The sequence below is a fragment of the Balaenoptera physalus genome (genome assembly GCF_965194825.1).
Source record: "Balaenoptera physalus genome assembly, chromosome: 14".
NCBI lineage: Eukaryota > Metazoa > Chordata > Mammalia > Artiodactyla > Balaenopteridae > Balaenoptera > Balaenoptera physalus.
The window spans coordinates 71211728-71228185 of NC_138893.1; the positions used below are offsets into that span (position 1 = coordinate 71211728).

At 47.1% G+C, this 16458-nt stretch overlaps 1 protein-coding gene across 5 annotated transcripts in view; it reads left to right on the forward strand.

Moving 5' to 3' along the window:
* The window catches only part of ARHGAP22 (Rho GTPase activating protein 22), a 213636-nt gene that overhangs the window by 157926 nt on the left and 39252 nt on the right, over positions 1–16458 (forward strand). For 2 of the 5 annotated variants that reach the window (XM_082425455.1, XM_082425456.1), the window contains one exon: positions 16204–16332. The exons of 2 other annotated variants lie outside the window; for them this stretch is intronic. In XM_082425455.1, the coding sequence (XP_082281581.1) occupies positions 16204–16332 (129 nt within the window). Of the gene's footprint in view, positions 1–16203; positions 16381–16458 lie in introns of all 5 variants that reach the window. One more of the 5 variants, XM_082425454.1, reaches the window with a different exon arrangement.

A 16458-nucleotide genomic window follows, 5' to 3' on the forward strand; every position in this document is an offset into this window, starting at 1 on the left:
AAGCCTCATATTCCTGAGCCCCTTGCCTCCTCTCCTGAAGGCCCCTTGCCTGGGTCCCTGGGTCCTGCTTGTCCTTCCAGAAATGGGCCCGACCACCCGCCCCCGTGTGTCCACATCACTCTCACACAAATGGCAGCATGTGCTTCACACTGTATTTTGCTTTTTCCACATAATAATGTATCATCTCATATCACATAGTTCCACCACCTTCTTTTTTTTTGGATGTACGTCGTTTATTTAACCAACACATTATTTATTTAACTTGATGGACAGTTAGGCTGTTCCCTGTTATTCTCACTGACTCCTTATGCACATGTGCAAATTTATCTGAAGGATAAATCCCCTAGGAATGGATTGCTGAGTCATTTAAAATTTTGATAGATATGTCCTGGTCCACGCGTGGGTTGGAAGAAGAATTTCCAGACACAAAGTATTTTAGACAAGAGTGAGTTTATTGAGAACAAGGAGCAGAGTTAGTGAGGGGCGCTGCAATTACAGCGGGCCGACTTCCTGATAGACCAGGGAGAGCTGACCCCCTTTGTGGGCTAGTAGCCAACATTTATAGCCTCAAGACAAAGAAAATTCCTGCTGGCAGGATGGCATTAGGTGATTGGTCAGGGTGCTACAAGGTTGCTACATGGTGATTATTTTGTCTACTATGGAGTCGGGGGCTGTCCCGTTTAGATTAGGAGAGCCCATGGCAGCAGTTGCTATGGGGGCTCCGTTAATTCCGGAGTTTTTGTCCTGTGTCCTTGATGTAGGGTGTCCTTGATGTGGGGCTCCACAAGATATGGTAGTGGCCCCCGATCCGTGGTTTTGCTTTCCGTGGTTTCCTTCTCTGTGGTTTTAGTTACCCGCGGTCAACTGCAGTATGAAAATACATTAAATGGAAAATTCCAGAAATAAACAATACAAAAGTTTTAGATTGCACACCGCTCTGAGCAGCAGGCTGAAATCTTGTGCCGTCCTGCTCTGTCCCACCGGGAGGTTAATCTTTTTGTCCAGGGGATCCGTATATACATATACCCAGCTACCCGCGTCTACGTATACTTAGCAACTCACTCGGTTATCAGACTGTCGAGGTATCGCATTCACGTAACTTTTGTTACAGTATATTGTTATAATTGTTCTATTTTATTATTAATTGTTGTTAATCTCTTACTGGGCCTCATTTATAAATTACGCTTTATCGCAGGTATGTATGTATAGAGAAACATTGTCCCTATAGGGTTGGGCACTGCCCGCGGTTTCAGGCATCCGCTGGGGGCTTGGCACAAATCTCTCGTGGATATGGGGGGAGGGGCGTTACTCTGTTGTCAGATTATGCAGCGCGAAGGGGTTGTGGGAAAATCTATATTACCAACGTGCTAGGGCTGTCCGCTTGCTTCATTGTCCGCCCTGGGCTGGTGCCTCTGGCTGTGAGCCCCACGCCCCTTGGTGAGCTGGTTGCCCGGCTCTGAACGACTCTCAGGTGCCAGCGTGCCCTCCACCCCCGTTTTCCACTGTGCGCAGCCTGCAACCCACTGCCCACATGTGATGTGAGGTTTCTTTCACTTGCCACTTTATATTAAATTCTATTTTCATCTAGTTTTTAAAATAGGTAACATGGTTCAAATATCTAAAGGCCAGTGCCCGTCTCCCTACACCCTTTTCCTGTAGCCATCCCCTTTCCTCCCAGAACTGCTGCTCCAATGTCTTTGTCTCCTTCCAGAGATATTTTGCACAAACAAGTATATTTCTGTTCTTCCTTCCTCCCTCCTTCCCTTCCTTTGCAAAAATGATAGCGTGTTATTCTTCCCTTTACTTTTTTCACTTAACAGTATCTAGCAGAGAACATTCTGGGTGTAAAGTGCATCCTCATTTTTTTTAATATCTGCAGATCATCACATCTGATGAATGTCTATCCCTCTCCTCTCCTTGTCATTTGTCTTTTCACTTTTCTTTGCTGTGAAAAGTTTTTTTTTTTGCATTTTATTTTATTTTTTATACAGCAGGTTCTTTTTAGTTATCTATTTTATACATATTGGTGTATATATGTCAATTCCAATCTCCCAATTCATCCTGCCTTGAAAATATTTTTAACTTTCCTGAAGTGAAATTTTCTTTCGTGGGCTCTGGTTTGGGAGTCATATTAAAAAGGCCTTTCCCACTTTGAGATTACACAAAATTTCTCCCACAACTGATCCTGGTACTTTTGTGGTTTCATTTTTTAATCTTTAAAATCACTGATACATCATGATTTTTTATTTTGTTGTAAGATGTGCTGTAAGGATCCAACTTGATAATTTTTCTCCAGGTGGCTATCCAATTGTCCCTATTCCATTTATTTAATAATTCATCTTGTACTCGCCCATTTGAAATAACTCCTTAATTCTGTTCCAGACTCTCAAGTGTGTTTTGAGTCTTATCTGTTCACGTTATGCAGTACCATGCTGTTTTAATTATTATAGCTGTATAATTTACTCTGTTTTAATAATTAGTAGGGCTGGTCTGACTTCCTTATTTTTTTTTTACAAAAATGCATTTGCTATTTTTGCTTATGACTTTTGAATCAACTTGTCTAATTTAAAAAGAAATGCTATTCATACTTTATTGTGTTAAATTTACGGACTAAATTAGGGGGAATTTGCATCTCTGAGTTTTCCTACTTCTATGGATGGTACGCATTTCTATTACTTCTAATTTATAAATAGATTGTGATTTCTGTATATTAATTTTGCGTCTGGTACCTTACTGAATTGTCTTATTGCTTGTAATGGTTTTTCAGTTGGTCGACTTAGGTTTTCCACACATATAAATAATAACAGCGATAATAATACCACCACACCCTCCCCTCCCACTTTTATAGTTTTATGTTCTCTCTCTAATCTAATCGCACTGGCAGATACTTCCAGGAAAATGTTAAATAACACTGGTGATGGTGGACATGCTTGTTTTGTCATTGGTTTTGATGAGAATGCCGCTAGCATCTCTCCACTAAACACAGTGTTGGGACTTCCCTGGTGGCACAGTGGTTGGGAATCCGCCTGCCAATGCAGGGGACATGGGTTCGAGCCCTGGTCTGGGAAGATCCCACGTGCCGCGGAGCAACTAAGCCTGTGCGCCACAACTACTCATCCTGTGCTCCAGAGCCCGCGAGCCACAACTGCTGAGCCCGCATGCTGCAGCTACTGAGGCCCGCACACCTAGAGCCTGTGCTCCGCAACAAGAGAAGCCACCTCAATGAGAAGCCCACGCACCACAGCGAAGAGTGGCCCCCACTCGCCGTAGTTAGAGAAAGCCTGCGTGCCGCAACCAAGACCGAATGCAGCCCCCAAAATAATAATAATAAAAAATAAATTTTAAAAAAATTAAAAAAAAAATTTAAACACAATGTTGGCTTCGGCTACATCCGTGTTGAGGAAGGATCCATCTATCCCTACTTAATGTAGAATTTCAAAATGGATGTTGAATGTTGTCACATGCCTTCCAAGGTTTCTCTTGGACCCGGGCTGCAGGTCCACCAGTGTACCTCAGCTAGCCCCAGACCTGCCCCTCCCTGGCAGCTCCTGGGGGAGCCGGTGCAGCTCTCAGCTGCCTGGGGGCTCTCGTCTCTGGACTGGGATGCTTTCCGCAGCAGGAAGCAGAAAAGCCCACCTAACAGGCTTAAATCAAAGGAGACGTGTTATTCTCACAGACCGAGAAGCCCTGAGGTAGGCAGCTCCTGGGTCAGCGATTCAGGGTCTCAGTCAAGTTAGCAAGGGCGTGGGGCCCCCTCCTCCCCTGCCCTCCTTGGCCTGTTAGCTTTGCTGGCTGGTCAGCATGGTCACAAGATGACTTCCAAACATCCCAGAGACAGGCACGATATGCCGCCTTGATGAAGCGGGGTCTGTTTGTGGGGTCCTTCTTAGAGGTCATGAAGCCTTTCTCAGAAGACCCTCCAGGGACCTCGCCTGTGTCTCAGAGGCTGCATCTTCCGGTCTTAGCCTGTAAAGTATAACTGTTTTTCATTTCTTTAAAAATCTCCTTAATGTCTCATAAGTGCTCATTTCCTAGTGGCTACATATGATTCCATCTGGTTTATGTGCGCACTCTCCTAAGCCATTCCCCTGTTTTGGCCATTACGTGGCTTCTGACGTTGTTCTGGCTTCAGCTGTTGCCTGCCCATTGGGGCGTTTTGAGCTCCCAAACACTCCGGGTGTAGCTGTGGCCAGTGCCTTTCTCGGCCCAATTAGAATTTCACTTCTGGTTCCAGCTCATCAAGAGGTGTGGTTGAAAGCTCAGAGTCGGTTCCCAGAACCCTGCAAATGAGAGGGCGGGGGCCATGGGGAGACTACAGAGAGTCCACTGCGTGCTGACTGCTTGGGGGCGAGGGCTCTAACTCTCTGTCCGAGACTGGGGGAGTTGGGTGTACTTTTTCAAGGTGTCAGCAATTTCCTTGATGGCTCTGGCCCTGGGGGAGGGGGCCAGTGAGACTCTTAATGTGGAATATCGAGGGGCCCTGCAGACAGCCGGGCACCCAGGACACTGTTCAGGAGTTTCACTATTTGAGACAAAAGAAGTCTTTTCAGCCAGCTCAGCCCCAGGGAGAGAGAGGCCAACATAAGGTTTTCACGTGCCCCAGTGTAGTGACGTGGGGTGCAGTCTGTGCCGGGACAGGGGTCTCTGCTTGTCCGGTCCTGCTTGAGTGAGCTTTCTCCCTTCTTCACCAGATCCTGTCTTCCTTCTCAGAAAACAGAGCCCCGGGGGCCCAGGTAGATATTATGTGCATGAAGCTTTGCGCAGGTTGAGGACCTGCCCTGGGGTTTACATCCTTTTTCCTCCAGGCAGAGTACAGCAACCCTAAGGGACAGACTCCAGAGAGCCCTAAAGGAACCATAGGGACCTGAAGTCTCTGTTTCTCTCAGCCCGTCGCTTCCCCTCCTGACATTCTGCCCTCCAGGTCTCCCAGCTCCCGGGCCATCTCTCCTCCCCAGTGACAGACAGTGACAGAGCTGGGGCACCCACTGCAGTGCTGTGCTGGGGATGGAGCAGGGTGGGGAGGGTGAGCATTTATGAGACTCTGGACCCTGCAGTCGCCATGACAACAGAAATGCACCGTGATTTAGTTCCCTTGGCAGGAGCATCTGACAGGCAGGGCAGGTGGACTGCAGATGCCGGACGACCTGGGCTTCGTGCCTGTGTTTCCAGCAGTCCTCTTCCATATCCATTTTTCCCTGGGGTGCCTTCTTTCCCTACGTGCTCAGAGGTATTTTGTGGCAGACATTTAGGCCACAAGACAAGCCTTCCCATACTTTCTTAGAGTCCCCGTGCCAGGTGACTGCCCAGCGCCCTCTTTACTCTCTCCCCTCCGCCTTCCCTTCTCTCCTTTTTCTCTCTGCATTTATGACAATAAAAAAAGCCATCCAGAAATGCAGAGGTGGGTTGTCAGCCTCCTCACGTCCCCGGCTGAGGGCTGTGGCAGTGGAGGGCACACAGATGACATCCTGTCCCTTTTTGCCTTGTTCTATTCTAATAAGATACTAGGTCCAGACCACGTGCAAAGGGGTGATTGTCCAAGAGTGTGAATACAGTACGAGGAAGCAGGGTTCACTGGGGGCCACCTTGGAGGCTGCCCAGCAGAGGGATGGAGCCAGGAGGACAGACTACAGCCAGACTGCCTGGGTTCAGATCCAAGACAGGTTGTGAGTGGCCAGCACTTTTGGAGACCAGTTGGCAAGTAATTTCCCCTTGCTGACCAGTTGGGAAGCGCCACTCTAATTAGTCGTGTGACTTCAGCCAAATTACTCAGCCTCCCCCAGCCTCTGTTTTTGCATCTGTAAAATGGGTGTCGTAATCGTATCAACTTATAGGGTTGTCCTGAGGATATGGAGCTGAGATATGCAAAGCTCTTAAAACGGTACCAAGCATGTGGTAAACACCCAATAAAACTTGAGTGTTTTATTAAGAGAGATTGCCTGTCACTTGCACAGAGCCCTCCATGTGTCCCCACAGTGACCACTGCCAATCACTGAACTCCTGTCCCTTTCCAGGCACTGGACTAGTCCCTGGGGATTCCACGAGGCCAAGGGAGGCAAGGTCTGCTTTCATGAAACTTACATGCCTTTAGCAGAGACACAATAAACAAATATACAAATAAATAAGCTAATTTTCCGCTGTGCTATATTCTATAGAGAACAGAGTGGGAGAGTCATTGGGCAGGAGGGGCAGTTACTTGACAAATGTTCTTACCCAGGGAAGTTTTCTCTAAGTGATGTTTGAGGTAAGGTCTGAAGGTGAGAGGGGGCCAACTCTGCAAGGAGCTGGAGGAACAACATTCCAAGAACCTGAAAGTGCAGAGATTCTAGTTGGAAGAGGGTGAGCTTGAGGAAGAGAAAAGGACCCAGGATGGCTGATGGCATTAAGGGTGGGTAAGTAGGAGGAGATGTGATCAGGGGACCTGGATGCCCAGGGTCACATCAGAGTTGGATTTTTATTCCAGGAACATTAGGCCCTCCAAGGAGTTTTAAGCAGATGTGCTTTGCTCTGAGTTGACTGCTTTTCTTTGTTGAAGGGATGGGTGGACCGATGGACCGATGGATAGATGTATGGGAGGGATGGGCAGATAAACAGGTGGCATCAACACAAGCGCAGCCTCCCTCCCTGTGCTCTCTCACCAGAGTTTGGTGCCTGCTGCCTGCCCCAGCCCTTTAGGATGGTATCTTCAGGTCTGCCTGTGGTCCAGGCTCCTGACACTGTGCCCTGGGAGGACTGAGTGATGTAGGAGAAGCAACCAGGCTGGGCAAGGGGGCTGTCTCAGGCTCTTTGTCTCTGGGATCAGGGATACACCATAAGGGTGGAGCTGATTTAATGAAAAGAATCCCAAACTGCTAAATCCAAATCCTGCTGTGCCATTTCCCGGCCGGGTGGCCCTGGGCCACTGGGAGCTCCAGCTGCCCTGTCGTAACACAGGCATGGTGATGGTTACAGAGGGTATGACAGCACTTAGGAAGCATGTGCAGGCGTCCTGCCCAGCTCCTGGCTTCCTTGTCTCAGTCAGTCCTCACCAGAATCTCACAAGTTAGGTCCAGTTATTTTGCTGATGAAGAAATGGAAATGTAGAAACATTATGTGGCCAGTAAGCCCTTACATTTTATCAACCTTCTCCCATGTATTCATTTAATCTCCACCAACCAGGTGAGGTAGGCTCCACTTGGAGAGGAGGACCCAGAGGCACAAAGCTGGTGGCGCTGGGAGTGCAGCCCCGTGCTCTCAGTCCTAGAATATAGGGGAGGGAGTGTGCAAGGTGGCAGGCGCTTGGGACCTGCCTTGGGATTTCCACTGTAGGAAACCCAGGCAGGCCATGCACCAGCCCCGGCACCAGCCGGAGGGCCCCGCAGGAACCCGTTGTTCCTCCTCGCCCCGCCCCGCCCCGCCCGGGTCAGTCCCAGCTTTGGGGCACTGAGAAGTACAGAAGTTCCCCCGGAGAGACAAAGTTCCCCCAGAGAGACAAAAAGTGTCTGATCCCCAGCCCACGGGCAGAGCGCACAGGCAGCCAGGAGGCGGCTGCAACCTGGAGCTGCCAGCACCTCGTTTGCCTGGCATCTGTCCCTGGCCTGGGTGAGCTTGGCTGCCACTGCTGCCACCACAGCCCCGCCAGTTCTTGCACCATGCCTTTCTGCCCTGCCAGGCATCTGAAGAGGAGCAGGCAGCTGCCCAGGGGTAAGTGAACAGCCAGGGTCAAGAGCAGGCTGTAGGGACACCAGACTGGGGGATGATTAACCCTCAAAGCGCAAGTGGCATTTGGTGGCTCCAAGCAAAAGAAGTTGAGTGAAGATGAGTCAACAGGGATACGTGGGAAGCTTGGACCTCTGCTCAGGTTCAGCCCGGTGCAGCCTGGCAGGCATGGGCAGGGAAGGCCAACCTTGCAGACACTGCAGAAAAGCCCAGCCGGCAACTAGGCATTGCCCAGAGCTGGCCACACACACATACACACAGAGTCTCAGGAAGTCTAGGGATAGTGGGCTCTCCCCTTCCCCTCCAGCCCTAGTCTAGGCTGTCTGAAAGCTGTCCAGTCCTGCAGCCACCAGCTACATCTGGCAACTGAGTGCTTGAAATGTGGCTAGTCCAGACATATTCTTAGTACAAACTACGCCCTAGATTTTGAAGACTTAGTACAAAAAGTATATAAATAATATCTCAATAGTTTCTGACTATGTGTTGAAATGAATGATACTGTTTTGGATGTACTGTGATAAACAAAATATATCATTTAAAATAAGTTCACCTGCTTCTTTTTACTTTTTTAGTGTAGCTACTAAAACATTTGAAATTATCCATGTGGCTTGCATTATATTTTCATTGGATTACGCTACTCTGGACAGCTGCATCCCCATGCTTGGCCTTCACCCCTGGAAATCCAGGTGTTGGAGGCCTCCCTGGAGCTCCCTGCTCCCCTGGGCAGCCTGTAGAATGATGGTGGGCCCTGTGACACATCATACATTGCAGCTGCTGTCACCTTTAAATAGTGATTTCTTTTGATTTGATGATTTTTAAACATTTTCCGTAAATCCTGGGCTTATTAGGTATCATTTGATTAATTACATCAGAATGACAACTTTTTGACCTGAATGTCATAGAAGAAGTTCCACGGGCTATAGTGGTTTACAAAATGGTTTCACAGATATCATTTATTCTTTTTTCTTTTTATTATGAAAATTCTTATACAGAAAAGTTGAAAGATAGGAGTTTTTGTCCTGGAACCCCTGCCAGGATCTGCTGCATTTTGGAGTCACCTCCTCTCCCCCAAATCCCTTGTGTTGGTGGAAAGAGAAACTCAAAAGAAAGTTCTTAAATCCAGGAGCCCAGAGGGGAATAAAGCCCAGCTGGGGACAAGAAAAGCTGGGCTGGGTCCTGGCTGGGTCATGTAGGGGCTGGTCCCCTTAAACAAGCCACAGGCTGAAGTAGTGAGCACAGAGTGGGGTCAAGGTTAGGAATCAGGCTGCCTGGAGTCCTAGTTCACTGCTTTTACTGCTTGGACATGTTTCTAAACATCTCTGGACTTCAGTTTCCTTTCCTTTAAATGGGAATAATGACAGCACTTCCCATCAGCTTGTTAACATCATGCCTGCCTCAGAGTGGGTGTTCTGTGTGTGCCAATCACCTTGGTTCTGCTATTGCTATTCTTCCATTCATCACAGATTCCGTGCACACCCTCCCCATGCCAGGCACTGCTCAGTGTGCTGGAGTTGCTTATAAAACAGACAGAATGGGGGCAGGCTGAAAATAAACAGTGTAAATAATCATGTCATATAAACACATAAAATATGTGTACTGGATTGTGATAAGCACTATGGAAAGATTAAGGCCGGGAAGGGGCCCAGGTTGCAGTGGGTGATGTGGATTGAGGTTTCAATAAGGGTGGTCAGGAAGGATTCCCCAAGAAGGTGACACTTGAGGGAAGACCTGAAGGAGGTGAGGGAGCAAGTCATGGCAGTGTCTGGAAGAATGGCTTTCCAAGCAAGAACAAGGGCAAAGGGAAAGCAAGTGCAAAGACCCTGGGGCAGAGGCGTGCCCAGCTGTCTGCGGAATGACAAAGAGCAAGGCAGAGAGCAACAGTGAGGCTAGAGGAGTAGCCGGCAAGAGGTCAAGAGGCCTGGAAGATCACCGCACGGACTTTGCTGAGAGGGGGGCCACTGTGGGATTTTGAGCAGAGGTACGTGAGCTAGTTTGGGGCTTAACTGGGTCACTGTGCTGCCATATTGAGAACAGGCAGCCAGGGGCAAGGTAGGGAGCCTAGGGACCATGCCAATAAGCCAGAGGAGAAATGAAGGTGGCTCGGACCAGGTGGGCCAGTGGAACATGGTCAGATTTTGAATATGTTTTGAAGGAAGAGCCAGTAGAATTTGCTGATAGGAATGGATATGAGACAGAGTGGAGCTGAGGATGTGTCTGGTTTCCACTTGAGTAACTAGAAGGTGGAGTTGCCCTCACTCGAGAAGGGAAGGGGTGACAGATCTGGAGATGGATTTTGTAGTTGGTACGTGGGAGATGGCTGGAGACATCTCAGTGGAGCTGTTGGGTGAGGGCACAGAGGCGTCTGGAGGGCAGGGAGCGGCGAACCTGGAAGTCATCTGCACAGGGACGGCAGTTAAAGCTCTCAGACTGGATGAGCTCACCAGGGCACAGTATGGGTCAGTATGGGGACAAGGGGAGGGAAAAGGCCTAGTGACCCCCAACTTTCTGCTTTGGGCACCTGGTTGCCCAGCACTAAGATAGGAGCACAAGAGGAAGCTGGTGTGATGGGTGAGGTAGTGATGATTTGCAGACAAGCCATGTTGTGCCTGTGGGATGTCCCACACCGGTAGAATCATAAAGTCATTTAGACTCATAGGAAGTATAGATCTCATTGCTCTTTATCAGTGCTTCTCAACTGGGGGCAGCTTTGCCCCCCAAGGAACATTTGGCAACATGTGGAGACATTTTTGATTGTCAAACCTGGGAGGGAGGGAGAGGCTGCTACCGGCATCCAGTGGGTAGAGGCCAGGGATGCCGCTAAACACCCTGCTGTGCACAAGTCAGCCGCTGCCGCCCTCGTGTAGAAATATCTGGCCCCAAATGTCATTAGTGCTGAGGTGGAGAAACTCTGCTCCACACTGGATTTAATTGAGTGTGATAATAAATGTGAACATTTAGAGAGTGCTTGTTAGTTGCCAGGTGCTAAGCTAAGGGAATAGCTCATTTCATTCTCCCAAAAAGGTTGGCATCCCCATTTTCTTCACCTTACAGGTGTGTGCCTGACATTTGGGGGAAGTTAAGTCCCTGCGCCCCACCTGGTGGATCTGAGCATTCACCCAGGTCTGGCTCTCAGCACTGTTCAGGAGGGCCTCAAACAAAGGGGTATGTGGCAGGATAGGTGGAAACGCAAGAAAAGGGAAAAACCAGAAACAGTAGCAAGAGACCCTCATCCTTCATGATGCATTTCTTCCTGAAATGTTTGCTGTTAGAATTTTTTTTTCCTTAACTAAAGCTAATACTAATCTTTCCTAAGTAACAGAGGACAAGGTAAGCGTACACAATTGAATGCTATAGAAAATCCCAATGTTGGCTTTGATGACCTATTTATTTTATCTTCCTTGCATTCCCCTCCACTAACATAGAGGAGGTTTTCTATTGCAAAAAGAACGAGTTTATAGTTGAAAAAACCTGGGTTTAAATCCTGGCCCCTCCATTTGTTTGTTTGTGAGCTAAATGTTTAACTTCTCTGAGCCTCAGTTTCTTCATCTGTAAAATGGAGTCAGTAGCACTCCTTCCCACAGTGTTTATGAGGATTAAATGTGACTGTGCGTGTTAACTGTCTTGCACAGTGGTTTACATATAGTGGGCCCTTAGAAGTGGTTGCAGGACTTTCACTTCTGGATAAGATCGGTGGATCGATTTACTATCCCACCTAAAACAACCCCCCCAAAAAAGGACAAATAATATGAAACAATGTTTTTCAAGGTACTAGACATTAGGCAGTGAAGGACTGTGACACCCGCCCCCCCCACCCCCCCAGCAAGAGATGGGAAACGAACGAGGCAAGCCCTACACGTGCCCTAGCTTACTGGCTTGAGAAAGTTTTCAGGCTGTGATGTAGAAAGGGGAAACCCAGGTGGAGCCCAGTGGACTCCACCGAGTTAAAGAGACAGCTGGGGAGACCAAAGCATTTCGAGTTTTCAGGATAGAATACCAAGGAGGAAAGTGCTGCTCAAAGAGAAAACCCCCTTGGGAGCTCATCACCACACGCACGTGAGGACATTACCTGAGGCTGAGGAAAGAACCACTGGAAAGGGTTAGAGGCAACACTGACCACTCTGACAAAGGGCAGGAAATAGTGCCTATTTCCATTGGACTCCTGGGGCATTGCATAGCATACACAGAAGGGTTTTCTCTCAGCAGTGAGGAGTTATTAGCTCGATACTGAGAAGTCTGGACCCACCAAATAAATCTTAGAAACAAAATCTGTAAGAACAAGTAGACAGGAAGTCAGTAAGAATATGGAAAATTAAAAAAAAAAACTGTCAACAACTGGACCTAATTTATAGAACACTCCACCCAACCACAGCAGAGTAATTTTTCTCAGTGCAAACAGAATGCTTAGCAAGATAGACCGTATTCTAATCCCAAAACAAGTCTTAATAAATTTAAAAGGATTCAAATCATACAACATATCTTCTCTGAAAACAATGGAATTAAATTAGAAATCAATAATAGAAAGATTTCTGGAAAATCCCCCAAACTTGGAAATAACACATTTCTAAATAACCCATAGGTCAAAGAAGAAATCCAAAGGGTAAGACATTTTGAGCTGAATAAAAACGAAAAAACAATATACAAATGTTGTACATGCCTCTAAAGCAGTACGTAGGGGGGCAACTATAGCACTAAACACTGTAGGAAACTAGAAAAATAAGACCAAATTAAACTCAGAGTAAACAAATGAAGAGAAATAATAAAGATCAGAGTGTAAATTAATGAGATACAAGTTGGCAAACTACAACCTGTGGGCTGGCTCGCTCTGTTTGTAAACAAATTTTTGCACAGACACAGCCCTGCTCTTTCATTTACGTATTATCTATGGCTGCTTTCTAGCTGCAACAGCAGAGTAGGTAGTTTTGGCAGAGACCATATGGCCCGAAAACCTAACATATTTACTATCTAGCCCTTTAAAAGTTTGCTAATCAGAAAAACAAAGAAAAAGACATAAAGTCAGTAAAACAAAAAGCTCTTTTTTGAGATTAATAAAATCAGTAAGCCTCTAGCAGGACTGATCAGGGGAAAAAAGAAAAGACACAAATCGCCAATAATATAAATGAGAGAGGTGACATCACTACCAAATACTAAAAGGATAATAAGGGAAATATTATGAACAACTTTATGTCAATAGATACAACAACTTAGATGAAACAGACAAATTCCTTGCAAGACACAAACTACAAAGCTCACTCAAGAAGAAATAGGTGTATATGTTATAGAAATTTAATTTATTAAAAAACCATCCCACAAGGAAAAGTCCAGGTCTAGGTGGCTTCATTGGTGAATTCTATCAAATATTTAAAAAAAAAAAAAAGTAACTCTACACAGACTCTTCCAAAAATATTGAAAAAGAGGGAATACTTACCAGCTTATTCTGTGAGGCCAGCATTACCCTGATACCAAAATCAGACAAAGACATAAGAAAAGAAAATGGCATACCAATATCCTTCATGAATATAGATGAAAAATTCTAAACAAAATTTTAGTAAATTGAACCCAACAATAATAAAAAGGACAATACATCATGACCAATTGGAATTTCAGGAATGAAAAACTAGTTTAACATTTGAAAATCTGTCAGTGTAATTCATCATAATAGCAAAGTAAAAAAAGAAATGTGATCTCTCAATAGATACAGAAAAAAGCATTTGACAAAACCCCAATATCCATTTCTGATTAAAAAAAAAACTCTCAGCAAACTGGAAATAGAAGAGAACTTCCTCAACCTGAGAAAGGACATCAACAAAAAACCTACAATAGATATACTTAATGGTGAAAAGTTGAATGCTTTTGCTATAAGATCAAGAACAAGATAAGGATGTCCACTCTTACCACTTCTATTCAACATCGTATTTGAGGCTCTAGTCAGTGTGATTTGACAAGAATCAGAAATAAAAGGCACCCAGATTGGAAAGGAAGAAGTAAAACTGTCTTTATTCGCAGATAGCACGATCACCTGTCTAGGTGCGCTGGCAAGTCAGTGGGAAAAGGATCGTCTGTTCAACAAATGGTGCTGGAACAACTGGACATCCATGTATAAAAGGATGAACTCCAATCCATACCTTGCACCATATACAAAAACTAACTCATAGACCTAAATGTAAACCCTAAAACCATGAACCTTCCAGAAGAAAATCTAGGAGAAAACTTATGACCTGGGTTAAGCAAAGATTGTTTGGATACAAAACCAGAAAAAAATTGATAAGTTGAGCTTCATCCAAATTAAAAACTTCTGCTCTTGGAAACACACTGTTCATAGAATGAAAAGAAGACACAGACTGGGGGAGATATTTGCACAGCATATATCTGATAAAAAACTTGTATCCAGAAGATGTAAAGAACTCTCAAACTCAATAATGAAAAATGAGCAACCTCTTTTAAAAATGGACAAAAGATTTCAACAGACATTTCACCAAAGAAGGCACATGGATGGCAATTAAATACATAAAAAGCTGCGCAACATCATTAGTCATTTGGAAAATGCAAATTCAAACACAGTGCTCTACCCCTACACACCCATTAGAATGGCTAAAAGTAAAGAGACCGGCCACACCAAGTGTTGGTGAGGAGCTGGAAGAACTGGAGCCCTCATACACTCTGCTGGTGGCAACGTTGAGTGGTGCAGTCACTTCGGAGAACAGTTTTTGGCAGTTTCTTAAAAAGTTAAATATACATATATACAAATATACATAAATAAACATACATACCTGAAAAGTACTTGAGAAGTTAAACACACAGGCTTAGAGCAGGACCCTGGGCGGGGGCACAGCTGGACATGAGAGCATCTCTCAACCTCTGGGCAAGGTGGATCTGGGTTTTGTAAATGAAGCTTATATGACGTGGGTGGCCCTCTTTAGGAAAAAGAATTGAAAAAAGTGAGAAATTCCAGTTAGATACAAACCTGAGTATTCATTTAGGACAAACAAGTAACCACAACAAATTCTTAGAGCCATCCATCTCCAGGTCCCTTTCTTCTGAGTCATCTGGAGATGTTTTTCCAGAAAAGCATACATGGAAAAGCTTCCTGGCAACACCTGGCTTCCCTTCCCCACGTGGAACACTCGGCCACCCCAGCCCTCATAGTCCACGTTGAGTGGGACCCTAAAGATGCAGAGCCGCTGTCCCCTTCTCAGTGGCGGTGCCCTTGCCCCGTGAATGGCCACGCAGCTGCCCCAGCTGTGGGTACAATCTTTGTTTTCCATCGGCCTGCACTGCTGTCTCTTGGGCTTCAGGCTCTGCTGTCTCAAGCTCCCTTCCTCTCCACCTCTCCACCGCTGCAGTGCTGCTGCCCAGTTGCTGCCTGGGCGCAAAGGAGCCGGGCTAGTGTGTGTATATTACGGGGCTCAGAAGGCATCCTAGGGCTCTGGTGCACCGCTCTCCTGAGCTTTGGGCCCCGTGGGCCCCTCCAGCCTGCTTTCCCACCACCCAGCTTCCAGGCCTCACTTGTGGCACTCCCCCAGCAAGGATGCATCTCATCCCGTGCTCCAGCCCTCAGAACCGTCCCCTCGGTTTCCCCAGTCCTCAGCGGCCTTGCTGTGACCACTGTCAGCCTGACCCCAGCAGGTCGCCTCGTTCATGGGGGATGGCGGGAGCGGGGTGGGGGGGTGTCCCAGTCCCAGCCCAGAGCTGGGGACCTTGAATCCCTGGCTCTGCCACGTTTTAGCTCTGTGAATTCAGACAAGTTCCTTAGTCACTCTGTGCTTCAGTTTCCTTGTCTGTCAAATGCAGATAGTAATAGTACCTCGCTCAGAGGCATTGTGAAGATGAAAGAATCCTAGGAGGGCAGGTGAGTCTGTCAGCTTTGTTAACTAGAAGAATCAGGCACCGCTCTAGTTCACTGGAAGGCAGGTACCAAGCGCTCAGTAAGCACTTAACTCCTGTCTGGTCTCTGTCACTGGGCTGCGGGCCCCAGCAAGGATCAGCCTGGGTCTCAGTTCTCCTAACTGTCATCCCACCCCCTGGGGAACACGGATCTCTGCGACTCACCCCACCAGCAGATAAGCCTGGTTAGCTTATAGTGACATAAGTGACATATAGCGCATAGTGACATTTACCTGTGCATTTAAGATGTGTGAAGTTGATTTAAATAAAATACATAGCGAAGCTCCTCTGGGATCCGAACTTCTCTGAGCTGGTGTCAAATCTGCATGCTTTTTCCTACTAGTACCCCAGGATGATTTTACTGCTGTGGGGAAATAACAAAGAAGACTAAGGGAGAAAAAGAAACCCAAGAGGGCCCCAAAGCCAGATGTGTGATGTGGGAAGGGGATGGCCTGCCAATATAGAACCAAAAAGCACAGCTGTTGCCGAGTGGTTTTTGGAGAGGCCACCTTCTCACACCCCAGGGAATGAAAGCCAGCTGTGGTCGGGACTGGAGAGAGCCCTGTCGGGGAGGCAGCCCGTGTCCACTGGGGTCCCTGCAGTAAGCCTGTTCTCCCTGTCTTGCAGGTGGTGCCGGGGAGCGGGAGAAGGTGCCGGCCAACCCCGAGGCGCTCCTGCTCATGGCCAGCTCCCAGCGGGACATGGAGGACTGGGTGCAGGCCATCCGCCGGGTCATCTGGGCCCCGTTTGGCGGAGGTACGGCCCGTAGCGCGCATGCTCACCCTCTAGAACCCTTGCCTCCAGGTAATCACGCCCCTCCGCCCTGCTCTGAGCCTGCACGATCCCCCTCACTCGGGTGTTGCTGGCTGAGCCCCACGCTTC